The sequence below is a fragment of the Monodelphis domestica genome, chromosome 1 (genome assembly GCF_027887165.1).
Source record: "Monodelphis domestica isolate mMonDom1 chromosome 1, mMonDom1.pri, whole genome shotgun sequence".
Lineage (NCBI taxonomy): Eukaryota > Metazoa > Chordata > Mammalia > Didelphimorphia > Didelphidae > Monodelphis > Monodelphis domestica.
Window position 1 is genome coordinate 530,881,102 of NC_077227.1, and position 25,773 is coordinate 530,906,874.

At 36.0% G+C, this 25,773-nt stretch overlaps 2 protein-coding genes across 10 annotated transcripts in view; one reads left to right on the forward strand and one right to left on the reverse strand.

The window, feature by feature from the left end:
• Positions 1–4,275, reverse strand: part of HEATR5B (HEAT repeat containing 5B) — a 147,087-nt gene extending 142,812 nt beyond the window's left edge. The window contains exons 1-2 of one of the 2 annotated variants that reach the window (XM_007476089.2): positions 4,138–4,275; positions 2,056–2,126 (exon numbers count right to left, since the gene is read on the reverse strand). In XM_007476089.2, coding sequence (XP_007476151.2) covers positions 2,056–2,070 — 15 coding nt within the window. In that variant the 5' untranslated portion in view covers positions 2,071–2,126; positions 4,138–4,275. The remainder of the gene's footprint in view (positions 1–2,055; positions 2,127–4,137) is intronic. The other variant, XM_001380840.4, reaches the window with a different exon arrangement.
• Positions 4,276–4,342: 67 nt separating this feature from the next.
• Positions 4,343–25,412, forward strand: GPATCH11 (G-patch domain containing 11). Of its 8 annotated transcripts, none has more exons than XM_007476082.3 (10): positions 4,356–4,474; positions 7,254–7,305; positions 7,981–8,068; positions 10,551–10,777; positions 13,934–13,975; positions 15,888–16,008; positions 16,154–16,244; positions 16,829–16,942; positions 17,958–18,039; positions 23,541–25,412. In XM_007476082.3, the coding sequence occupies exons 3-10, from the start codon at positions 8,022–8,024 to the stop codon at positions 23,594–23,596; spliced, it is 780 nt and encodes a 259-aa protein (XP_007476144.1). In that variant the 5' UTR covers positions 4,356–4,474; positions 7,254–7,305; positions 7,981–8,021; the 3' UTR covers positions 23,597–25,412. The 8 variants fall into 8 exon arrangements, with proteins under 8 accessions (XP_007476147.1, XP_007476144.1, XP_056669250.1 ...); XM_007476083.3 differs by having other exon boundaries at positions 4,387–4,494; XM_007476084.3 differs by lacking the exon at positions 4,356–4,474 and adding an exon at positions 4,483–6,067.
• The last annotated feature ends 361 nt before the right edge of the window (positions 25,413–25,773 follow it).

The window sequence follows — 25,773 nt, forward strand, 5'->3', positions numbered from 1 at the left end:
AGAAGCAAATCTGAAAATATGGAAGGGACTTTTGGCAAAGATTCTGATATATAAAATCATTTAAATAAACCATACCCCAGAACCTACAGTTTTAAAAGACAAGAATTTATACACATATTTACCAAATTTGACAATTTAACAAACATTATTTAAGTGCCCAAGTGCAATGCACTGTGCTAGGAGTCTTTGTATCAAAAATGAAAGACAGTACAGTACTTGCATTCAAGAGATGCAACATATAAAATGATAAGCACGACACAGGGTAGAATGTCATGCAGGGTAAGAAATCTAGTCAAAGAAAAAATTATGTAGGAAAATTTGAAGAGGGAGAAAACACGTTCAGCTGGTAGGATCAGGAAAGACTTCACAGAAAAGGGTGGTACCTGAGCCATTAACCAAAACTTTAAGAAGCATTCTGATAGGCAGAAACAAAGAAGGTACCTATTTGACGTACAAAGAACTACTTGTATGAATATGTGGAAACAGATGTCATGCTGAGAAAATAGCTAGTTATCTAATATAGCTAGAATATTGAGTACATGAAGGAAAGTAATATGAAATGAAGCCTGAAAAGGTAGGTTGGAAACAGACTCTTTTGTAAAAAGAGACAGGTGAAGTAGTTTGGATTATATCTTAGAGATATAGAGAACCACTGGAGGTTTTTAACAGGGCATTGGTATATTGGCAAGATCACAAGCATTGGGCAAACTTTCTGACTAAAGTGTATGAATTTCACCACATATCATTGGTTTACTAATGTTCTTAAAACCTCAGAGAGACAAATAAAATAACAGGAGTTAATTTTGTGGTGTGTCCAAAGACAAGAAGAAATATCATTTCATGGGTCATTTGGTCATTTCCTAGTGAAATAAGTGCTCATGAAAAGTATCTGCAGAACCACTACCATTAAAATGACTAGTTTTATGTGTCAACATCTCTTATAGAAGATGAAATGATAAAGAACTCCTACAAAGAGCTAAATTAAATCAACATATACTTTGGTATAGTGACTTTGATGCAAAGGTGAGCACAAGGGAGGATACCACTACATTTTTTACATTGCCAGTGAGGGAGACTTCTGGAGACCAGCAATGTGGAGCCAATTCTGATCCTAGAGCAGAGATGGGGATGGGAACCACAATGAACCACAATGGTCTAGGTGCCAAGACTATCAGCTATTGTAAATCCCATTGGAATAATGAGCAAGGGGGGAGATTGATTTATCTCACTTCTTTTCTTTGTTTATAATCCATGACTCTGAAATTTACCTTCCCTTATTCCTTTGCATGAAGTTCCTGTGGTTGGGGAATACTACCACACATTTGAAGATTTGAGAGGACAATTGGGGAGGTTAGGGAGGCAGTTATGGGAAGATAGTTCATCCTATATGTCATTTATATTGGCACAGTATGCTAAGTCTCTGAATTTATATATGTAAGGAGTCATGTAAAGATAGAGGAGAGCCCCAAAGGAGGGGTTCATGAATCTTGTACAGACCATAGTTCATGTACTCTACATTCTAACCAAATTGACTTACTTGCAATTCCTGCTACACAGCAATCTATTTCCTATTTCCATGCCTTTGTACAGGCTGTCCCCTTTGCCTGAAATGAACTCCCTCCTTATTTTCACCTATTAGAAGCTCTAGCTTCTTAAAAGGTTTAGCTGAAGTACCAACTCCTAGATGAGGCCTTTCCTGATTCCCTCCTCTAGCTGCTACCACCTCCCCAAAACTATTTTGTATTTCCTTTGTAAATTTATTCCCCTCCCTCCACAATGTAATGTAAGCTCTTTAAGACATTTTTTTTGTATCCCCAGTACTTGGCACATAGAAGGTACTTAATAAATGCTTGTAAATTGATTTGACTGACAGTTTTAAAGTATGGTTAAGGTTTAAGGAATTAGAGAGATCAAAGATTGTTAACTCTCTAGAACTTTCATGCCTGTACATCATGAATACACTCAAAGACTAAGAAGGCCTAGACATGGAGAGCACTGAATAACATCACAAAAATGAATTAATTATATTTTAACACACAGGCAATGACTCCTTACTGATATGGGAGTCATTCCTCAATCAGCTGTCTGTGTACCATCAGACCACCGACTTGTTAGAGCAAAGAAGGCTGGAAGAATAAAAATGAGAAAAAGATATGGCACACAATTAAAACAACTCCAAGTGATTTATTTAAAACAAGTACTGATGACTAAAGTCTAAAACAAAATACAAGGCATGTAGAAGAGTATGTGTTTTTGTTTTATAGAAATCATTAACTTTCACCATCAGTCTATCTGCAAGGCTGTGATAAGGACAAAGAGTGGAACAATTTTGTCCTGGTTAAGATGACCTCTAAAAAGGTTAGTTTCTATAATCATGCCTAGTGGAACTTTAAAAATGGTGTTGACTAAAGTCCTAATATAAATGCATATCATTACTTCAAAATCATACCGAGTTGGCAGATGTAGGTAAAGTCAGTATATTTACCAAAGAATATCACTAAAAAGTAACTCCAATATTTAAGTAGCAAATATTGTGTTAAAAACTAAAGGAACAACAAAACTTATTCTATCTTGTTTACTATTGTGTCAATATTATCTTCACTTTTTTAAATTCCAGAAAGTCTTTATTTAATAAGGTAACATTATCATTCTTGTGTAACAATTCCTACATTTGTACAGTGTCTAAAGAAAGAATTACATTCAACAAAAGAACCCCCAATAGCAATGATACATTTGCATAACCCACCCACAATCACCTCATTTGAAAGTAGATAGCATTGTAAATAGCATGCTAGACAGTGAGCCAGAAAGATTCCAGTTCAAATTTAACCAGAGACTTAGTAATTATGAATTTGGGCAAGTCACTTTATCCTCTCAGACTCAGTTTCCTCACTTGTAAAATGAGGATAATAATAGCACCTACTTCATTAGGTTGTTCTGAGGAACAAACAAGACATATAAATTGTTTTTGCAAACCTAAAGCCATTATATAAATTGTAGCTGTTATTAACACAAGTAGGACAGGTATCACGCCCACTTTAAAAAAGTGGAAACTAAATGGTGTAGTTGGAGGACTAAGTGAAGAACCACAGCTGTATTTAAATGACAATTGTAGCATAATAGCCCTGTCACACTACTTAACAAAATGTATCAGTTTCCTCAAAAATAAAAAGGGGATGAAAATATTACCTACATAACAAGGTAATAGGGAGCATCAGTCTATCAAAAAGTATGTATCAAGAGGCAACTTAAGTGCCAGACTTTGAACTAGCCTCCGGTTACAGGAAAACAAAGAATCAATCCCTGAGCCAAAGGAGTTTACATTCTAATGAGGGGAGTGGGGTTTGGAGGTAAGTAGATCAACAAGCCCAGCAAGATCAATAAGATAATTAGAGGGCTTTGCAAAAATTTGCAAACCGGCAATAGTTATTAATACAGTTATGATTAATAGTTACAGTTACAGATGTGATCCAAGGTTACCCAGCAGAACAAGGGATTGGAACCCAAACCTTTCTTCTCCCTAATCCTGGATTATTGGTCTTGACAGGAACCGTGTTACTCCCTCCTCCCCCCTTGTCTGGAGGAGGGCTATACCTGGAACCTGGTTATAGATAAATCCTGGATAGATTCTGGGGCCCAAACCCCTTTTCCTCTTCCCCCTTCCCTGCAGAGGCAAAAATTCCCCCGTCATAGGCAATGGTATATTTCCCATTCCCCCCCAGTCCGGCAGATGCTGTACTAGAGATGTCCCCAACAGAATCTTTCCCATTGAGGAGAGAGCCCCTAATCCACGGAGCTGACTCCAGACTACAGCTGGGGGAGGGGTCTGGGTCTTGGGGCCAAAGTTTGGCAAGAGACCCCGCGTCCCTGACGGGAGTTTAAGGCAATCTGATCGACAGACAACTGTCAGCAGCCCGGGGTCGGGGTAGGGGGTGAGAGATGCCTCCCCCTCTCCCTCGCCTGGTCCTTCGGTTCGTTGATCAGTCAGTCACTCAGAGCCGGTGAAGGCTCAGTTCATGGCCCGAAATAAAAGGAAAATCCCGTTTGCTCTGAGAGACATCATCAGAACCCGCAGCCGAGGAGGCAGGAAGAAGGAGAGGAAGAGGGCGGCCTCACCTCTGCAGTGGGAAGCCCTACCTTGCCCGTAGCTGATCCAGGTGAATGCGGCGTCCCCAAAAGAAACAGAAGCAAAACAGCAGCAGAGGCAGGTGTAGTAGCAGCAGCAGCGGCAGCAACTCCACCGAAGTGACCCGGATGCGCCGCCCGGGAAGCAGGAAGCTGTGGGAGCTGCAGGTGCGGCTGACAGATGGCGCGCAAGCGCACAGCGTGGCTAAAGTGACGCCTCTGCCGTGTCCCTGAGCGCGACCCGTCGCCTAAGAGGAAGCTCGAGGGGCCCTGCGAGGAGTGGGCGTGCACCTCGCCGGTCCGTGAGCGGAAAAACTCCGAGCGAAGGGACCGCGAGCTGGCCGGAAGAGTAAGAGGGGACGAGGAGGTGTAAGCCAAGGAGGAGGGGCAGAGGGGAAGGGGCGGAAAGAGGAGAGAGGTAGAAGGGGTCGCGAGAGGGGGGATGAGGGAGAGAGAGGGAGACTGGAAAGGGAAAGGAGGCTCTAGGGCGACTGGGAGAAAAGGAGGAGAGAAGAGGGAGGAGAGGGAGCAGGAAGGAAGAAGAAGGAGATCAGGGGAAAGAAGGGAGGAAGAGAAGGAAGAGGGGAAGGGGAGACGAGGGAGAAGGGAAGGAGAGAGGAAAGAAGAAGAAGGGAAAGGGAAAAGAAAAGAGGACCGGGGAGAGCGGGAGGAGGGAAGGGAGAAAGAAGGAATGAGAGGACACGGGAAAAAAGAAGAGGAGAGAGGGAGCAGAGGAAGGGGAGATGGAGAAGGGAAAGGGAAAGGAGGGAAGAGAGGGAGAAAAGAGAAGGGGAGAGAAGAGGGAATAGGGAGTCAGGGTGAAGAGAAAGGGAGAAAAGGGGCAATGAGAAGGGAAGAAGAGAGGGGGGGTGCAGGGGATAGGGAAGAAAGAAGAAGAGAGGGGAGTCGGGGAGGAGGAAAGAAGGGAGTAAAAGAGAAGGAAAATGGAGAAGAGGGGTCAAAGGGATCCAAGAAGAAGGGAAGGGGAGAGGAGGTACCAAGGGGAGAAGAGTCGGGGAAAAGGAGTGCCAAGGTAACCAGGGAGAAAGGAACAGGAGAAGAAAGGCCAGGGAGAAGAGAGAGGGAGAGGAGAAGTACCAGTGAAAAGCCTAGGAGAAAAGAAGAGAGCAGGAGAAGAAGGAAAGAAAGAAGTGGGAGGCAAGGGCAGAAAGAAGGAGAAAGCAAGATCATAAGGGAAAAGGTTAGGGGAGGGGAGGCTAAGAAGGGAGAGGGGAAGGGGAGAGCAGAATGACAGGGGATAATGGAGGGGGAAAGTGGGGGAATAGGGAGAAGGGAAGATCAGGAAGACAAGAAAGAAGGGGAGAGGAGAAGAGGAATGAGAGGGAGATGGGACAGGGGCAAAGGAAATGGGAGGGGGAGGAGGGGGAGAAGGGTTAAAGGAAGAATCCAGAGAAATATAAGGAAGGGCGAGGAGAATAGGAAGAAGAGGAAGGACGGAAAGAAGGGTTATTGGTGGGAGGGTTTGTGCAGTGGGAAGGGATAGAGAACTGGTTAATGAATGTGAGCCTGGTTCAGTTTCCTTTTTAGCTCCTAAGTGTGATATAGTGCCTTTTTATTTTTCCAATTTTCCCTAGCCTTCCAATTTTAGGCTAAAATGGACCTAGTGTTCTCCTACTCCCTCTGTCTAGTATGTCTTTAATATTCTTTCATTTCTATATACAAGAAACAGTTTTAGTTACTCTGTGCAGAACATTGTGCTAGACATCAGGGGAGATACAAAAGTTAGATAAGAGGCCTCACCCTTTTGGAAGTTGCTACAATCTCATAAAGACTCAAATACAAATAGCTATGATACAAAATGATACAAAAATACATAAAAGGGGACAAACAAGGTATTTATCAAGATCTGTGGGGCATCATCTTTACTAATGGTAGAGATCAAAGAAGATTTCATGGAGGAAGCAGCATTCAGTAGAAAAAGGTAGGACATTGATTTGAGCTGGACCTTTAAGGATAGAAAAGATTTCCTGAGTTGGAGTTGGAACTAAAGAGCATTCCATACATTAAAAAATGACATGAACAAAGGCACAAATATGACACAGCAAGTCCAGATTGTCTAAAACATAGTTTGTTTTAGTTTAAGGTAAGTCTGTGACTGCAAAATGGTGACCCGTTATGAATAGTTTTGAGTACTAGTACAATTCACAGTCTAGGAGCTGAAATTTTATGTGATAGGCAATAAGGAATCACAGAAGAGTGACTAGATAAGATTTGTACTTATAGAAAATTTCTCATGAAGGAATGTAAAGAATGGATTGGAGGAAAGAAAATGCTTTAAGAAAACTAGGCTATTACAATAGTCCATCAAAGTAGAAAATATAACCCGGACTAGGGCAATAATAATAATAATAATAGCACATCTTTATAGATATGCATTTCAAAGCATTTTCCTCACAGTCTTTGATGGAGGTAAGACAGGAATGGTTGTATAGTTGATAGTTTCCACAGGCACATCAAAAAAGAGGAAAAAGTGAATGATTGGTGGTCTCACTAACAGGATTTAGGAGGAAAGAAAGTTCCATTTTAGACATTTTGGTTGAGATCAGGTGCTAATGGTTGATATAGTTAAAGATGCTTTTTGTCCTAAAGCTCAGAACAAAGGTTAGGGTAAAAACTGTGAAGAAAGAAATCACAATTAAAGATAATTATTGAAATTGCAAAAATGATATGATTTCCAAGGGAGAGTAATTAGAGAGAACACTGAGGACAGGTTCATAGAGCATTGGGGAAAGGAAAAAGAGCAAGCAAAAGATAAAAATCAGCAAGCTAACATAAATAATTCAGTATAATGTCTCAAGAAATTCATAGATGAGATAGGATTAAAAGTTTCAGAGAGGTCAAAAGAGAATGAGGTCTAAGAAAATGTCACTGGTTTTGTTGATACATACTAATACATAATAGGTATTTTCTACTTTTGTTAGTTAATTGGTTTGATCCAGAAGTAAGTAGGGATTGTCAAAAGAGTAGTTTCAGTACAGTGATAGAGATAGAAGCTAGATTGCAAGAAATTGAATGGGTAGTGGAATTAAATATAGATAGGATTGAAGGGATATGGTTTTTCAGTTACATGTAAAACAATTTTTGACAATTGTTTTCTGATATTTTAGGATTCAGGCTTTCTCCCTCCTACCTTCTCCACAAGGCAGTAAATAATTTGATGTAAGTTATACTAGTATTTTTATGCAATACATATTTCAACATTGCTCATGTCATAATAGAAGACATATCACACATGCAATAAAAATCTCATGAAGGAAATAAAGTGGAAAATGGCATGCTTTGATCAGCATTCAGACTCCAACATTTCCTTCTTTGGCTATGGGTAGCATTTTCATCATTCATCCCTTGTAGATATTCTTGGAAATTTGCTTTGATGATAATAGTTTAGTTCTTCACAGTTAATCACCAAATAATATTTTTGTTACTGTATACGTTGTTCTCCTGGCTCTGCTTATTTTACTTTGCATCCGTTTATCTAAGTCTTTCTAGGTTTTACTGAACTCATCCTGTTTGTTATTTCTTATGGCATAATAGTATTCCATTATAACCATATACCACAACTTGTTCATCCATTCTCCAAATGATGGGCAACCCCCTAGCTTCCAATTCTTTGCCATGCTAAAAGAAGCTCCTAGAAATATTTTGTTACAGATAGGTCCTTTTCCTTTTTCTCTGATCCCTTTGCGATACAGACCCAGTTATGAAATTGCTGAGTCACAGAATATGCATAGTTTTTTAAGGGTTCTTTGTCCTTATTACCTTAAGTATAGATTTTTACTTTATGAAAAAAATCTGAATAATGATTACAGTTATACACTTAACTTGTTTTTATAGCTAAAGTTGCCATTTAAAGAAGTTCAGAGCTGAAGGTGAACATGGCAGAAGAAGAGGACTATATGTCTGATTCCTTCATTAATGTGAAGTAAGTAAATGTATACCACATGTATTCATGTTGTATTATGATGATATATGCTCTATCTGATTCACAAGAAAAAGAAAAGGAAACCAAAAGGAAAATCATAGTATTACAGGATATCAACCCATATGTCTTTCTGCTTCCAATGTTTTCTTTTAAATTATTTATTATTGGATCCTAATTTCTAATCTACTCTGCAATCTGCTTCTATTTTATGGGCAACCTCACCCCATTCACAGTCACAGGTATAATTGCTATGTTTCCCTCCATCCTATTCTGTTTATTCTATTCACTCTCTTTTTACCCCATCCCTCCCTCAAAAGTCTATTTTGCTTGTGACCATTGCCTCCCTTTTGTCACCACCATCCCCTTTTCTCTTATCCCTTTTCCTTCACAATTCCCTTTTGGGTAAGATGGACTTCTATAGTCAACTGAATAGGTGTATATGTATTTGTGTGTTTGTGCATGTGTGTATACACATTTATACACACCACCCCCTCTTTGAACCAACTCTGGGGAAAAATACAGTTCAGATGTTGTCCATCACTCCTCTCCCATTTTCTCCTCTATTGTAAAAATTCTTCGTTGTGAGATAATTTCCCTTCCTCCCATGTATCCTTCTTTCTCATCCCTTCATTTTTTTTAGGTCATCCCAACAAAATTAACTCATACCCATGCCCTCTGCCAATATAGACTTCTTCTAGTTGCTCTAATAATGATATAATTCTTAAGAGTTGCATGCCTCATCTTCCCATATAGGAATGTAAATTTTATAACATCAATGAATCCTTTAATTTCTCATTCATTTTTACCTTTTTATGTTTGTACCAAGTTTTGTGTTTGAACATCACATTTTCTGCTTAGCTTTTCATTAGAAATGCTTGAAAGTCCTCTGTTTAATTAAATATCCATTTTTCCCCAGAAAGATTATACTTGGTTTTTCTGGATGCATTAGTCTTGGTTGTAATCCTAGCTCATTTGCCTTCTGGGAACATCATATTTCAAGCCCTCTACCCTTTTAATGTAGAAGCTACTAAATCTTATATGATCCTGACTGTTTCCATGATATTTGAATTGTTTCTTTCTGGCAGCCTTTAATATTTTCTCCTTGACCTTAGAGATCAGGAATTTCGGTTTAGCTCTACTTCTTACGAAGTTTGGAGTATTCTTAAAATTCTGTTTTGTTTATCAACATCCAACCTAAATCTGCCTGTCTACCATTTTTGTCTATTATTTTCTGCTCTGTCTTCTGGAACCAAGAAGAAATCTAGTCTCTTCTTCATGATAGCCCGTCACACATTTACTATTTCATTGATTTAAAGTTAGAAGGGACCTCAGGGTGTCATCCACCTAAAATGTAGAGCCCAGAATTATTCATAATTCACTAGACAGGGAGACAAGAAACACATCAGTTTTGAGAGATTTTTAGTTTTGTTCAAACCTATTGTTTTTATATCACATTCATGTTTAGCTACACTCTTTCCCATCAATTAAACCAACTCTTATGACAAAAACATTTAAGCAAAAGACTCCTTTAGATCTCTAGATCTAGTTCTGTACTTTCCCCTGAGTTTCAGTCCTAATTTTCAGTTGCCTATTGAAATGGATGTATTAAAATAATGGGTAAAACCTAGTAATTATAACAAAATAACAGTTTATTTAAAGTAAGGGAAAAGGGATGGGAATAGGAATGATCTGATCTTAATCCAAAGTCAAAGTGCTAACTATTAACTACTGATTTCACTACCTATAAGTCTATCTCCTTGTAACTATTTAAATTAACCCTCCCTTAGTTAATATATTAAATTTGGTAACAGGAACAAGAGTCAAAGGATGGTCTATTGACATTTCCTTTTAAGAGTCCTATGGTTACCTCAGGCCTAATCTGAAATGACATTTATTCCCCTCATTATTCTGTCCCTGTCTCAGTTTCCCCTTCACTTTCAGTGTTATCCCTTTCCCCAGTAATCCAAGCTTAAAACTGTCATGTCATTTTTTTGACTCGTTCTGTTTTTATAATTGGGTCCAGCTTGTCACCAATTACCAGTGATTTTTCCTTTAAAAATGTGTTACACCTCTTTCTTATAACATTTTAGGCCTCATTTCCTATTTCTTGCATATGATTATCAGGCAGTAAATCATTTAGTTGTATAAAGTAATTCTCCTATGGCATTAAATTTATATCCTCCATATAAAGCTAATAACTTTTCCTATATTATTTACATGAAAATAATACATTAAATCATTTTAGAATGCTAAGCATTTCTAGAAACCAAACTTAATGTACATACTTGTTTTCATATATGTTTTGTGGTATTCTTTTTCTTTTTTTAAAAAGTTACTTGTTTTTAACACGTATGTTTGGTATTACTAATGGAACAATAAATAAATGGATAAAGATAATGAGAAATAAATCATAAAATCCATGTAATATGAAGTGTCAAAAAAAGCAAAGTTTGCATGAATTATTAATCATAATATTGTTTAGAGAAGACATCAGACCTGGATTGCCCATGTTGAGGCGAATCAGAGAAGCTCATCAAAAAGAAGAAAAGCATCGGGAAGCAAATCTGAAAAATAGACAAAAGAGTTTAAGAGAAGAAGAAGAAGAAAGACGTGAAAATGTTTTGAAGAATGCTTTGGGTAGTGAAAATAAGGGATTTGCTTTGCTTCAAAAGATGGGGTATAAAAGTGGCCAGGCCCTTGGCAAGACTGGTATGTAATATTATGAAAATTAAATCATTTTCTAATTGAAATTTTAATGGAAATGTGAACTTTTTTATAAGTAATAGCTATTTTAGAATGTTTAAGAAGAAATTGAAGGCCAGAGAGCTCATAAGATCAAAATTAAAAGGGATCTTGGAAGTCAGCTATCTTTTTTTTTTAAGTACAAGTAGGTAGCAAATGGACCTGAGTTCAAGTGTGGCTTCAGATATTTCCTAGCTGTATGACTGAACAAGTCGCTTAACCCAGTAATGGCAAACCCCACCCCCAATTCCCACCCCCCACAAAGTGCTGGGTATGCCCTGCCCTCTTCCTTACCCCACACAAAGGAAAGAGAAAGCACTCCCATTGGGCTGCTGGGCAGAGGGGTGGGTTATGTGAAAAAATGTCTTCAGGCTCAGTGGAGAGGAGAAAGGAAGTATCTCCAACTGAGTACCTCTGCCTTTCTAGTAACAAACTTGGGGCGGGGGGGGGGTCCTTGGGCCCACAAAGAATGCTCCTGTATGCCTTGGATCACCATCACTGGCCTAGCCTTTAACTGCTCTTCTGTCTTGAAATTAATACTAAGATAGAGGGTACAGTTTTTAAAAAATAAATAACAGCTGCAAGTTATATAGCTCCTTTAACCTCATACATTATTTCATTTGATCCTTCCAGTCGATTCTTACAAATAAAATTCATCTTTGAGGCTTATACTAAATGTATAAGCATTTATTAGTAAAGAGAAAGAAAGAGAAATAAGGTTTCTAGCCTTTCTAACTTAAGGTAAAAATCCCATTTCAGATTGTAGCCTTGAGGTTCCTTCTACTCTTTGCTTGCCAGAGATGGCAAAATAAGGTAAGAGGGCTCACAGAAAGAGAGTCATACCAGAGACAGATAAGGAAGCAAAGAGAGTGACACAACTTCCCTTACTGGCTTTTCAAACCTAAGCTCTTTGCCCTGGACCCTTCTATTGGCCACTATCTTTCATACATCATACCATCTAGCTTCTGTGTTACCAGCATGCTGTCACATCAGACCTGTACCTATTGAGTCTTTCCCAGATGGAGATCCCCATGATATCCAATTCACATAAGACTATTGAAGTAGCTATTATGCACATATTTATCCCTCCTATAGATGAGAAAACAAAAGCAAGAGAGATTGCAAGTTACAAGGTTGTGACATCAAGGGCACAGAGCTGTCAGAGGTAGATTTTGAATCTGCATCCTGAATTCTTTCCTTGCTTCCTCTCTTTAACTTCAATCAAGTCATTTATAAAAATATGTAATTCCAAAGACAGATCCTTGGGGCATTTCACAGTAGACCTCTTCAAGTTAATATTTACTTATAATAATTGCTCTTTCCTTCTGGTCATTCAGCTAGTTTTATTGTTTTATTTTGTTTTTCATCTAACTGTATTGTCATCTAGTTCATACCTCTCTGTCTAAAAAGCATAGCATGAGGAACTTTGTCAAATGCATCAATGAAATATAAGTATACCTTGTCTTTAACTTCCCTTGATCTAATAACTAATCTAGTTACATGGTAAAAAAAAATAGGAAATAAAGTTAGCTTGACATAGTCTATTTTTAAAGCCATGCCCACTTGTAGTAATCATAGTTTCCTTTCTAAGTTCTCACAGACTAAACATTTTAGGATTTTGAAAGGAACACAAGTCAAGCTTACTGGCTTATGGCTTGCAAACTGTACTTCATTTGAAAATCAGGACATTTGCCTTTCCCCTGTTTTCCACAGTCTTTTACAGCTTAACTTTGGTATGGCAAATACATCATTAAGTCAGTTCTTTAAGTATTGGTAGTTTGGGCCTAGTGACTTGAACTCATTAAGGGTTGTGTTGTACTCTATAACTCTAGGAAAACTAAATCATAGATTTAGAGCTGAAAGGAAATTTAGGAGTATCTAATCTAGCCTTTTCATTTTACAAGTGAAAAAACTGATGGAGAAAGGAAGTGCCTTGTCCAAGGTCACATGGGTAGCTAGTAGCAGAGCCAGGATTTAAAACTAAGGACTCTGGTTCCAGATCCAGTATTCTTCCCAATTTATCATTCTGTCTCCTCCTTTTTCTTGGGATTCATTTCCCTTTAAAAATCAATCAGCAAACACTGATTTTCTCTCTCTTCTCCCCCCCCCCCTTTGAAAAAATCAGTTTAGGAGGAGAAAAAAAATCCTTTTAAATCCTCCTTTAACCATCTTTGTCCTATACTACCTAGTCCAGAGATCATTTTGTTTAGAGGAGAAAGCAGGTGCAAAAGTAGTATTGAATTTAGCCTTCTCATAATTGTTGGTTATTAGTCTATCTAGTCAAAGCAGAGGAACACACCTTTTTGTAGCTATTAGCATTTGTTGCATTCTAAGTTAGTTCCTATCTTTATTGTTCTTCTGATGCTTTTCTTATAGAACTATTCTTATATACATCCTTGGGTACCTATCTGCTTTTTCTTCCTTCTTCCATGCATATAATTTTTAATCTAAGATAGTTAATGTTTCCTGATCCCAGTCTCATTGGTCTTTTTATGAACTTCCTACTACCATTATCATTTCCTCCATGATGTGGTCATTTATGAGGATTCTTGTTTCTGTATAAGTTGAATTGACTAGCCTCTGAGATACTTTAGAGTTCTGTGATTCTGTTACTTGGTACTGGTGGAAGCACAAAGGTAGCACACTTTCTATAAGTCATTGCAAAATTTTCCTTGTCTGCACTTGTTTAAAACAAGACTATTTGTAACTATTAATTTACCCATATGACTAACAACTATGGCAAATTGCTGGTGGCCATATCCATTCAAAGGGTAACTCCAATCATCACTATAAACTCCTGTCCAAGGCTTAATTTATTTATTAATGGTAGCTCTCCCACATTTCTTAGTTTAAAATTATCTAATACCCGAACTACTTTAAATTAAAAATGAGAACATGTCTACTCTCATTAAACACCACAAGAATCCCCTTCACAGACAAAAATCCGTTTATCAACAGACTTTTAATCTCAGTATCTTCCCCTTATTTCTCCTATCCAAACTCTTTAAGTCTCTTTGTACCGTATTGGCCATGGTGCTTTCAGAATGCAGTTATTTGATTGCATAAAGCATTTATATGTGACTCAAGAATGTATAGAACATTGTTTTTTTCTACTTTTTCTAGGCAGTGGCATTGTTGAACCCATTCCTCTGAACATAAAAACAGGTGTGTAACTGTTGATGAATTAATTGTTATTTTTATTTCAAATACAGATATTAGCCAGGTTTTTTTCCTTATAAGTCATTTCTCTTTTCTGGTGATGTCAGGCACATAGAGTACTGTAAGGGTTAAATTTAAATGTTTTGATAGAAATATATGCTCAATCGAAAATGACTTTAATAGCTTTTATTTACAAAAGAGGTGGAAAGAGTGAAAGTAGAGAAATACAAAGGTAGAGAAGGTATTTAGCCTATCTAATTAAATATTGCTTTGACTCAGCCAGGACTTGTTGTCCTACAACTGGAATTAAACTCTCTCTAGAGGTCAGTAAAAGACAGCCAGCTATTCACTCACCCAAGTTCTCTCTAAGAGGCAGGTCAAGGCAATGACTCAAGCTGAAGGTGACTCAACTTTCTTCCTTGAGCCAACCTCAAGCTAACCTTCTTGAAGTTCAACTCCTTCTTGAAGCTGACTTCCTTTGCACCTCTGAAATTCAAGGCCTTTTATAGTGGCTTCTTGTCTCCTTCCCCTCTTCACAAGGGCCAATCACAGCTTCCAAATTGTCTAGCACTACCCAGGAGGCAGTGTCTGTGGGATTCACACCTCTCATCCTCTGAAGGTGTCAACTCTTATTAAAGGCCTCTGAAGGTCAATTTTTCATCAAAAGGTTCACAGCTAAGAACTCTCCAAATCTTACCCTCTGGAGAGGTGAATACCCATCAAAAAAGTCCACAGAGCCCTGGCTGACTGAGGTGTGAACTCCCAAGTGATTTGCAAGCTCCTCCACCCAGCCCCCGCAGGGCTACTTTTAAGTTATTGCCAACCAAAGTGTTAACTCCAACTAGGCAAAGATAATAAAGGATTCCCTTTTTACAAGTATAAATTCAGAATAGGCAAAGAGGACCAAGAATTTCCTTTCATAGTACTTAGGAAATATTTTTTTTCTGTTAATGCTGGAAAACTGTCCTTTATTTTTAGATAACTTGTTATGGGGTTTAGAGGTGTACCCCTTGGGTTTGGGAAGGCTACCTTTCTGCAAGAATGCAAGACTCTGAAACTTGAAAGGCAAAAAGAGAAAGATTTATTAGTGAAATAACAAGGGGGTAAATCCTTTGCCAGCAAGACAGCATAAGAGAAACAACCCGAAGGTTCCCCCTCAATGCCTCCATTCTGGGGTTTTTATCTTAATTCAATGGGGCAATCAAAGGAGGGTAGTCTCCAAGGTCAGATGTTTTAGATTGGGAATCACAGGGCCTCAGGGAGCAAAGGAATTTCCCTGAAGGTTTGCCTGAGTTTCTGTGGATAGTGCCATGACACTATGAAATAACTTAATTGTTAAAAGTTAGTAGGAAGCCTATAAAGTTTCAAGTGGAAAATAAATTGTTTTAGTTATAACCAGATCGGTTTTAAAGTCATGAAAATTGATTTTTAAAAATTCTTGCAGCAATACTTAAATAGCATGTATATTTTAGTTATTCAAATTCTATGAAGAAAATTACAAAGAGATTTTGGCATTGGGTATTCTCCATAACATATGAGCTGAATTAGTTATTATTTAAGTTGTAGAAGCTTGCAGCATTGGTTCATGTGTCAATTCAATAAACATTTATTTGCTTTGGGGATGTAAGTATGAAAGTCATTGCCATAGTTTCCTAAAAAATTTCTTTAATTTATGATTTTATAGTTTGAGTAGTGTTACTATGTCTTATTTGTTTTACTTTTATATCTGAGATATAGTCTGTTCTCAGAAGTTTTGAACTTAAACAAATGCATGTTTTTTCCAGTTAAACTTTTTTCAAATACTCTCTGAAAGATTGAAATTTTTATCTGCATACTTATAGCTTCTACAGATTTAAAGTGTAATATATATTAATATGAGACAAATAGATTTTCTCATCCTAGTTCCTAATCTGAATAGGAAGAAGTGGTATTGGTCATGAAACATTAATAAAACGTAAAGCAGAGGAAGAACTTGAAAATAACCGAAGAAAAATTCATTTGAGAAACCAATACGAAGAAAAAGCCACAGATCAGTTTCGGTAAAACTTTTCTTGGTTTAATTACTGCTTTTTAAACATCATACCTCCTTTTTATCTGCCAAGATACATTTCTTGGCATTGGTTTGCACAAAAATATTTGAACTGGTACAGATCTGACACAAGTACAGTTTCTTCTTTTAATCAGATTACGACTCAAAAGTAAAAAAGAAGAACTTAAGTTGGAAGGTGATCTTAAAAGAAGTCAGAAAGCGTGCCATCAGTTAGACACACAGAAGGTAAACCTCTGACCTTGTCTTCAGATTGGCAGATTGATTTAGCATTTAGACTGACTTATCACAAAAAAGTATTCACCAAAATATTAAATGTTAAGAATATTAATATTTATCCTATGTTATCTCAATCAGAATTTTCTGTTAACCAGCCCTAATGAATATCCACAGTTCAGTGCTGGTTGGTGATGACCATAACTGAGACACATCAAAATCTCTAAGCACTTTTGGAATTAGGAAAGGAAGGTTAAATTATGTTAACATAGTTTTAGTGTTGGGTATTTGGGGGGTTTGTTTTTACTTACAGATGAATTAATAGAAACTAGTAACCTTTTTGATTATATATAATGCATTTGTCTTTTAACTAACACAATTTTTTCAGTGATCAAATTCTATATTAAGACTGCTTAAACTTAGGACCTATCTCATGTCCTTTAATACCAGTGGAGTGAAAATGAGTTATCTTAAAATAGTATGGTTATTTAGAAGTTTTGATTTGGAAAGAATTAGTACAAATTAATGTATTTTTGTTAATGGTCCCATAAGTGATACCTGCTATATATAATAGCTCAAGTAATACTTGTTTTAAGGATATTCAAGTTCCCAAGGAACCATGGTACTGGTTCATGTCAGAAGAAGAGGAACAGGAAGATGAAAAAGAGAAAGAACTGGAAGAAGATGAATATGGTGATGAAGAATTAAGTGTAAGTTATTATCTTATATTGCTTCTTTCATTCATCTATTTTTCATCTTCAAATAAAAGCTTTGGTGATTCCTTTCTCAATATGGCTTACGTGAATTTGGATTTCAGGTCAAATTTTGATTTTTTTTTATTTGAAATCTACTGATAGAGTAATTTTAGTCATAAGTTTTAATCTCCCTTTTCAGATTTTTCAGACTAATATTGATAAGTACCTTTAATACTTGAATGTAATTGTATATATTTTTTTCTTGCCTATACTAAAATTCTAAAAGAATCTTTAATGAGCTTTGCCCCTTCAAAATAAGAACAAAAAAAGAAGCAAGTAACAATTGACTTTTACAAAGTTCTCTCTAGCTTATAAATTTTTTTTATGCATTATTCATTTGAATTTCCCATTACTCAGTGAATTCTGTGGTTCATTATAGATTATGCCCATTTTATAAAGGAAGATTCTAAGGCACAGAGAAGTTCAGTAATGTGCTAATAAATGGTAAGGCTGAGACTCAAATTCAGTTTTGCTGATTCTAAATTTACAAAAAGGAATATTCTTTCTTGGAATTAATATCTATGAAAAGAAAATAAAATGCTACCATATCATTTTCAAATGCATTCTATTTTACATGACTCATTTAAAAAAAAAACTTTTTAAAAATGCCATAGAAATTACAATGGGGAAAATATTTTCATCTTCATATATACTTGTTTGAGGCCAATCTCTTGAGCTAGTTTTGTTTATTTTGGTCATAATTTATTCAAGACCTGTCTACATAATAGCAGACAATTATTTTAAGAATAAACTTTTTTAACATATAAGAGAATCAAAGAACTATGCATTAGGCCAAAGTTACATCAAGACACATTGTGAATTTGTTACTTCCAAAACCAGCCAACTAAAAAGGTCATTGAAATCAAGTAAAAGACATTGATGGATTTGGAATGAGTTTTCTGCATATAATCAAATGAATAGCAGTGAATGGGGGGTCTGCTACATGTAAGTGTCTCATTTTGTCCCTTAGGTACTGGAAAAATTACAAATACTGACAAAATATTTAAGAGAAGAGCACCTGTATTGTATTTGGTGTGGAACAACCTATGAAGGTAAGAAGATTCTGTCATATAGACACATACACATATATGTTCATATATGTATATATATACAAATATTTTTAGATTTGTGTGTGTGTGTATATGGTTGTAAATGTATGTAAATGTGTCTCTGTGTGTTTTACATTAATTTGGAAAGTTTTTTTGCCTTTAATACTCTTAAATATTTTCTTATTTTGTTTGTTTTCAAAGTCATACTTTACTGAGTTTACATGCATTTCTTATTTCAACCATTGATTAGTGATTGAACTCATAATGAAATAGTAAGGAGTAGAAATACAGTTATCCCTTCCACATAATGACTTTCCCCATTACAGTTTTGATATATCACAGGATGGCATAAAATTAAATGAGAATTTTTGAGGAGTTTTGCAGAAGCCTTAGACATGAAGTCAGCAGATGAGACTGAAAAACTTTAGAAATTCAGAAATGCATAAAATATATGTATAGTATTGTGTAATACCAACATATTTCATCTTTTCATTACATAAATATTCACCATTATTTTTTAAGTTAAAATAAGTAAAAAGTTAGTTTACAAAAAGACCATGAAAACCAACAGATGGCACATAAAGGCTAGAAATGTAAAGACATCTTTAAAAGTTTAGTATTCACTCATAAATGCATATAAGATACTATAAAACCTCATAAAAGAAAAAGAATACATTCAAACTTCTCTGATAAAAATGAAATGTCAAAAAATTTTATGTGGCTTTTCCAAATCATAGAGACACTATGCCCCTAACCCCCATGATGTGGAAGGGATGCCTATGCTTAATGATCTCTTTGAAATTGATAATTTTCAGGATGGCTGTATTTAGAGGGGAATTTTGCATTAATCTATTCCAAAAGAAATAGTTTGGGGAATCTAAATAAAATCTAGGGATTTTTCATTCTATAAGGTACTTTTTATACTTACAAATATGTAAAAACATTTAACATCTGGTACACTAAACATTTAGTATTTTGATGAACAAAATCCAAAAAATTGAGTTCTATCTATGAAAAAAATCAATTTATTGACTAAGCTAGCAATAAGCAACAAATTAATGGTCAATGATTCAGTAAGGCAAAACTATAAGATTGTGGATCATTTTAAATACAGCTGCTTTCTCATGGTTACTTTATCATTCAGCCCTTTCCTGGATAACAAAAGATAGCTCTAATTAGTGGACACTTGATGAGAAGATGGACAGATAGTTCTACCCCTCATGGATTACTTCATGGTGGTGGAGAGAGTCATATGAAGAGTCCTGGTCATAAGATTCTAGCCTTTAGCAAACCAAGAGAAAGATCAAGCATGGTCTGGTTAAGCTTTCACCTCCATGAACCAAATGCCTTCATTTCAATGGAGAATTTGGGGTTGGAACCAAGGACAGAAGCTCACTGTCTCCAGAGAGCATGTGGTTTTAGTCAGTTCTGTTTACAGAGAAAACATAACTCAGATTCCCAGTTGGTATAGGTCCAATCCCAATTTAGCAAATGTTTTAGGACAGAAATGCAAGGATATTTCTAGGACTCTCAGAGAAATTCCTTTCGGAGCTTGGCTAGGGATTTGATTGGTTAGGGATGGGAGGGGAGGGAGGAGGAGATTTGGACCTAAAAAAAGCAATGTTACAAATAATAATCAAAGGATACAGCATTCAAATTTATTTTCCTCATATTTCCTCAAGTTGTGGCAATCAGTAGAAAGCCTACCTCATCATGAAATAAGGAGTTAACCCTCAGTTTACATTTGTCTAAGCTTCATCTGCTAGCTTTATCTTTAAAATTATTTAATTTAGTATATTAAAAATCCCAAATGGAGTTTGATTTTTATTTAGAATTTTATAATAGGGTGGGTAAAGTTACCAACAAATCTGAGAATATTGGTGTTTAGTTACATAGTTATTTTCTTTAGGAGGACATGCATCATTATGTCAAGACCTATAATTTTGCCTGTGTGGAAACTTCTTCAGCTGACACAGATCACTTACTGGTAGTATTTCAACGTGCCTAAAGGAACCAGATGGCAGAGTAGAAGAATACAGTACCCAACTTCACATCCCTGTACCCCCCACCCCCAACCGCTCCACTAACATTATGAGAAAGACACCAGATAGACTAGTGATTGGGAAATCAAAGGACAAACTAAGTAGGTCATCTTTCCAGCCCAAGAAAACAAATTCAATTTATATCCAACTGACCAGAATAGCAGTGTAGAACAGGAGCAGACCAATTCAGGTGTTATTAGTAACTTTGAAGCATTTTTGGTGAAACAATAGTCAAAAGCTTAGAGGAGACTTCTATTATAGACAGCCTTCTCAAAGAATTTAGTTACCAAAGGCAAAAGCGATATAGAAAGATAGCAGACATGGATAAAGTGGGGGTGTGTGTGTGTGTGTGTGTTTTGTTGTTTTTTTCACGATAGAGGAGACATGAATGTGTTTGTAGGCAATGAGAAATGATCCACTAAAGAAGAAAAGATTGAAAATGACAGAAAAATTGGGGATGAAAGAGGAGGCGGTCTGCTGGAGGAGAAAGAATGGAATAGGATCACTTGAACAAGTAGGGGGGATAGCCTTGGGAAGCCATTTCATCTTTTGAGAAGGGATGAAGAGAGTAGCAGAGGACACTTGAGTAATAGGAGATGAGGAAGAGGGGAGAGAAAAGAGAGTTCATGGTAAATAGCCTCAGCAATACTGTTTCTGCGCCTATGCTCTAAGGAGGACAAAGAAAGAGAAAAAGACCCAAATAGTAGAGAGATAGTCATTGAAGTTCTTTTTTTGTGATAACAAAGAACTAAAAACTAAAAGGGTTCTTTTCAACTAAAGAACTGGCTGAACAAATTATAGTATGTGAAAGTAATGAAATACTATTGTTCTGTAAGAAATGGGCTATTTCACAGAAACTTGGGAAGATATAAACTGTGAGTACAATAAGCAGAACTAGGAGAACAATTGTTTTAGAAGATCAGTATTGCAAAAATGAACATTTTTTAAAAGACTTTATCCAGAGGATCTATGAAGAAGAATGTTACCTGCCTCTTGACAAAGAGGTGGCAGACTAACATGCCTAATGAGATACATTTTTGGACATAGCCAATATGGAAATTTGATTTACTTTATTGTGCTTATTGTTATAAGGTCTTCATTTTTGTTTGATTTTATTTTCCAGTGATAAGTGGTAATGAGAGAGAGAGAGAGAGAGAGAGAGAGAGAGAGAGAGAGAGAGAATAAATGCTTGATAATTGAGAGCAGATTATAGGGAGAAATAAAAATTGCCTGAGGCCTAAAAGGTTTAAATAACTTACTAAATGAAGTAGTGGGATTTAAACCAAAATTTTCCTAGTTTCAAGTTTATCCCTATATCTATTCTAATTTAAGAAAATAATCATGAAAATAATGAGTCTTTTTCTCTAAATCGTTTCCCTTTATTATGAGGCATTATCAGAAAGCTATGAGCCTAGACTACATTATTTTATCTCCTCCAAAAAAAAATCTTAAACTATATCAAAACTTAATATTATGTCCTTAGCTCTACAGAGTAACCATGTAAGAAATGTCTATTTGGAAACTTTATTTTGCAAAATGTATTTGAAGACTTTGCCCATTATACTATCTAGTGTCCTTAAAGTCACATAAATTCCTACTGAAATTCAAAACCAAACAAATTATTTTATTTCCATGTAAATTTTGGAATATTTCCTTTTATCATACAGGGACTAAGATAATAAAGCTATTAGAAAAGACAGAATTTGAATTTAGGCCCCACAATTCCAAGTCTAGTGCTTTTATATAGCATATATGGGTTTTTTTTTTGTTTTGCTTTAGTCAATGAACAAGTATTTATTAAGTGTTCACAGTGTTCCAGGAACTGCATTAAGCAGTGAGGAAACAAAGAACAAAAACAGTTCTTGCCTTCAAGGAGCCCACATTTCATTGGTTATAAAAACCTTGAAAATAAGTAGGTACATTCAAGATATATCTAGAGTTAAAGGAACTAGCAACTAAGGAAGCCAGGGAAACCAGTAGTAGTAAGTAAAATAGGAGAACATTCCAGGTACAAGGGATAGCCAGCAAAAAGGCATAAAGAGATGGCATAAGTGTGCCAGACTAACTGGTACATAGCATAAGCAGAGAGAAGTAAAACATAAGGAGACTGGAAAGATAGCAGAGTGATAGGTTTTGAAAAACTGTAAGTGCTAAACAGAAGACTTGATATTTGATCCTAAAGGAAGCCAGTGGAGCTCATTGAACAGAGAGGTGATATAATCAGACCTAGCTTTTAGGAAAATCACTTTGGCAGCTGACTGGAGGGTAGATTGGAGTGAGAAGAGATATGAGACAGAGAACTTAGAAGGGTATTGCAATAATCCAAATGAGAGGTGATAAAGGCCTTGATGGCCTTGTGAATAGAGTACATGTAAAAGTGACATTATGAAGTAGTAAAAACAAGGTTTAGCAATAGAGTAAGTGGAATAAGTAAAGTAAGGAGTCACAAGTAAAAGTTTGCAAGCGTGGGGAATGAGAAAGATGGCAGTACTCTTGACAGTAATAGGTAAGAGAGGAAAGTTGAGAAGAAAGCTGACAAATTTTGTTTTGAACATGTTGAATTTGAGGTGTATAGAGGGCATCCAATTTGAGGTGTCTCAAAAGCTGTTGGTAATAGTGGGGTTGAAGCTCAAGAGAGAGACTAAGGATAGATATGGATCTGGGACTTACCTGCATAGAGACGGTAATTGAACCCATCAGATTCTAGGAGGACACAAAGTGATCAGCGAAAAATAAGAGAAGACCCAGGACAGATTCTTTGGGACAACCATGAATAATGGGAATGACATGGATGAATATCCAGCATAGGAAACTGAGAAGGAAAAGGAGAGAACAGTGTCCTAAACACCTGAGGAGGAAACAGCATCCAGGAGGAGATGATCAGAAGTACTAAAGTCTATTCCAGAAAGGTCAAGAAGGATGAGCATTAAGAAGAGGTAGCTTTAGAGAGAGTAATTTCAGTTGAAGGATGAGCTCAGAAACCAGATTGAAGGGAGTTAAGAGAATGAGAAGAAAGGAAGTGGAGGCACCTCATGTAAATGTTTTTCTCAAAGAGTTTAGCCATAAAACAGAGAGAGCTATATATAGTAAGTTATCTAGGGGGATGGTAGGATCAAGTGATAATTTTTAATAATGGGAAAGATATGGGGGTGTTTGTAATCATTAGAGAAGAGATTGAAGATTAGAGAGAGAAGATGATAGATAGTGGGGATAATCTGCTTGAGAAAACAGGGAAAGGCGACCATATCTAAGAGATGATGTTGGTATTCTGCTACAGTAACTAACTCTAGGTGTCCCGTATCTATTTCTTGTTCTTTTAAACTAGCTTTTTTTGTTCTCTTTGAAAAAAAAACAAACAACTTAATTTCTTTATTTACTATGTATCAACTTACTATTGCACTTTTAAAAATAAGGCTATTTATAGTCACAAAACAGATTTTTTTTTTCCGTTTCTACTTACAGATGAAGAAGATTTATCTTTGAACTGCCCTGGACCAACTTCTGCAGATCATGACTAAAATTTTTCCTAATAAAAGGGGACCTAGAAAAATGTTTCCGTAATACTTTATATGGTTAAACATTTTAAATTTCACCTATTTATTGATGAGAGCTATTAAGAAGAGACCATAAAGTGTTTTCTTGCATAAGTAGGGAAATTGAAGCATTCATCAATGTGTAAAAATAAGATGTTTTGTAAGAGCAAAAAATACCATAGAAATCAACAATTAGAGTTTATAAACATATTGTAATCATGTGGGCAGCAAGCACTCTGTTCCATCAAAGTTCTGAACAATTTCAGTTCTTAGCTATGAATTTAGAACTAGGTAGTTAAGAAATATTATTGGTAAAATTGTAACTTTTGGTAAGCAAACTGATTGGAGGTTTTAACTCAGACCACTAAAATTGGAAAACTTAGCTGTCATTATTCATTATTCATTACAGAAAATCTTTCTTCAGCAACCTCTGATAGGCTTCATCCAATTTGAATACTTTTAGTGATATAGAGAGCTTTCTATTGTTTTATAGGTTTACTTTTTATTATTCACATTGCTGCTTCCTTGTAACTTTCTCCTATTAATCTGTATTCTGAAGCAACCATCACATGACTTCAAATTCTTGAAGGAAACTATTAAGTCTCCCTTTGGTCCTCTGTCTTCCAAGCTAAATATCCCAGTGTCTTTCAATTGTTCCTTATTTTGATGTAATTTTCTGATTTTTTTAACCTTCCCTGATATATTCTAGTTTGTTCATTCTCATATCAAAAGACACTATCCAAATCAATGAAATACTCCAGTTGAGGCTCAACTAAGCATTACAGAAAATGGTAGTTTTATTTCCTGTGATGAAGACATTATATTTCTGTAAATGCATTATAAGGTCACATTGGCCTTATGTTTTGTCTTGTTGGATTTAAAGTAGCATTCTAGCCTTTCATATCATCTTACTGTCTTTCTTCTCTCAATAGTTCTGCTTGATATGCTCCATTGATTTAATAAGTACAGTTTCTCTGTTTTGGGCTAAGTCTGATAAAATGTAGGAAAGGGTAGTGACACTAGAAACTATCTTCCTTGTTGGTAGGGTCATTTATCAACCCTTTTATAGTTGTTCAACATCTATAAATTCATCAATACTTCATCTTATTCACAAAAGAATAAGGAAGTTTATATTGTCTATAAATCATCCAGGAAGGCAAGTACATCTCCCATTTTTCTCCACAAAGTTTATCTCCCGTTTTTCTCCACAGTTTATACTCCATATCCTTCACTTTCATAACAGAGTATGAGCTCCTTCTATGGGAGAAGCTATATGTCAACAATAGAAGAACAAAATTAATTTCTTAGTTAATTTACCCTTGGATACTGTGATTCATCAGGTTGCAAGTACTGTTTTTTTTTGTTTGTTTGTTTTTTGAGTTGCTACCTTAGAGCCTGACTCAGCTTGATAATTTGTTGTCACCATAGCTTCTATTTTAAACAAATATAACTAGTGAAAGCCTCAAGCAGAAATACAAATAGAGCACCTACTTCCTAATTCGGCCCTGTCCAAATTTCCTGATCTAAATAAGCTATCAGTCAAATTTTTCCACTACCACTCAAAAAGACTGCTGGGGAAATTGTTGTTAAGCCTTTTTAGCCAGATCTAGCTTCTTCCTCCTCACTCTTTACTTCTGCTAACTTAAATTTTAATAGCCCTTAGAAAAGTTTTATCCTTTTATACAGTTGATATACAAATAACATGTCAACCAGTCAAAGGTAAAATTGATAATATATCACATTTTAAAACCATTTGTGATTCCTTGAATATAAATACACATAAAGAAAATTTTAAATTTTATTTGTTCAGTGTCATTTTTTATTTCTATTTTAAGTCATTAGCTAGATTTTAGTGACACTATTCTCTTGGTTCTCCAGTCAGACAACTGTTAAATCTCTTCCATACTGTTTCAGTAACCTCATCAGCATATATGGATTTAATTGTCATCTCCATGCCAATGATTCTGTAAGGGTTAAAAAGTAGGAGTTCAACAAAGTGAGAAGAGCAATTGAATAAAAATACTTAGTTTAATTTGAGAAGTACAAATAGTAAATAGAAAAAGAGGAAAGAGAGATTATTATTCTTATACCCTCTGACTATACCTAAAATTCCTAATACTATCTAAAATTTCTAATAGTCTACCTCTGTCTTCCGAGGACAG

What these genes read in the sequence shown, in the direction of transcription:
- GPATCH11 (XM_056813272.1), top strand. Translation starts at nt 10,495, where the DNA reads ATGAAGTGTCAAAAAAAGCAAAGTTTGCATGAATTATTAATCATAATA. An exon ending in TCCTCTGAACATAAAAACAG is followed by an intron (nt 13,976 to 15,887) that starts GTGTGTAACTGT and finishes TAATCTGAATAG; the next exon opens with GAAGAAGTGGTATTGGTCAT. An exon ending in ATCAGTTAGACACACAGAAG is followed by an intron (nt 16,245 to 16,828) that starts GTAAACCTCTGA and finishes ACTTGTTTTAAG; the next exon opens with GATATTCAAGTTCCCAAGGA.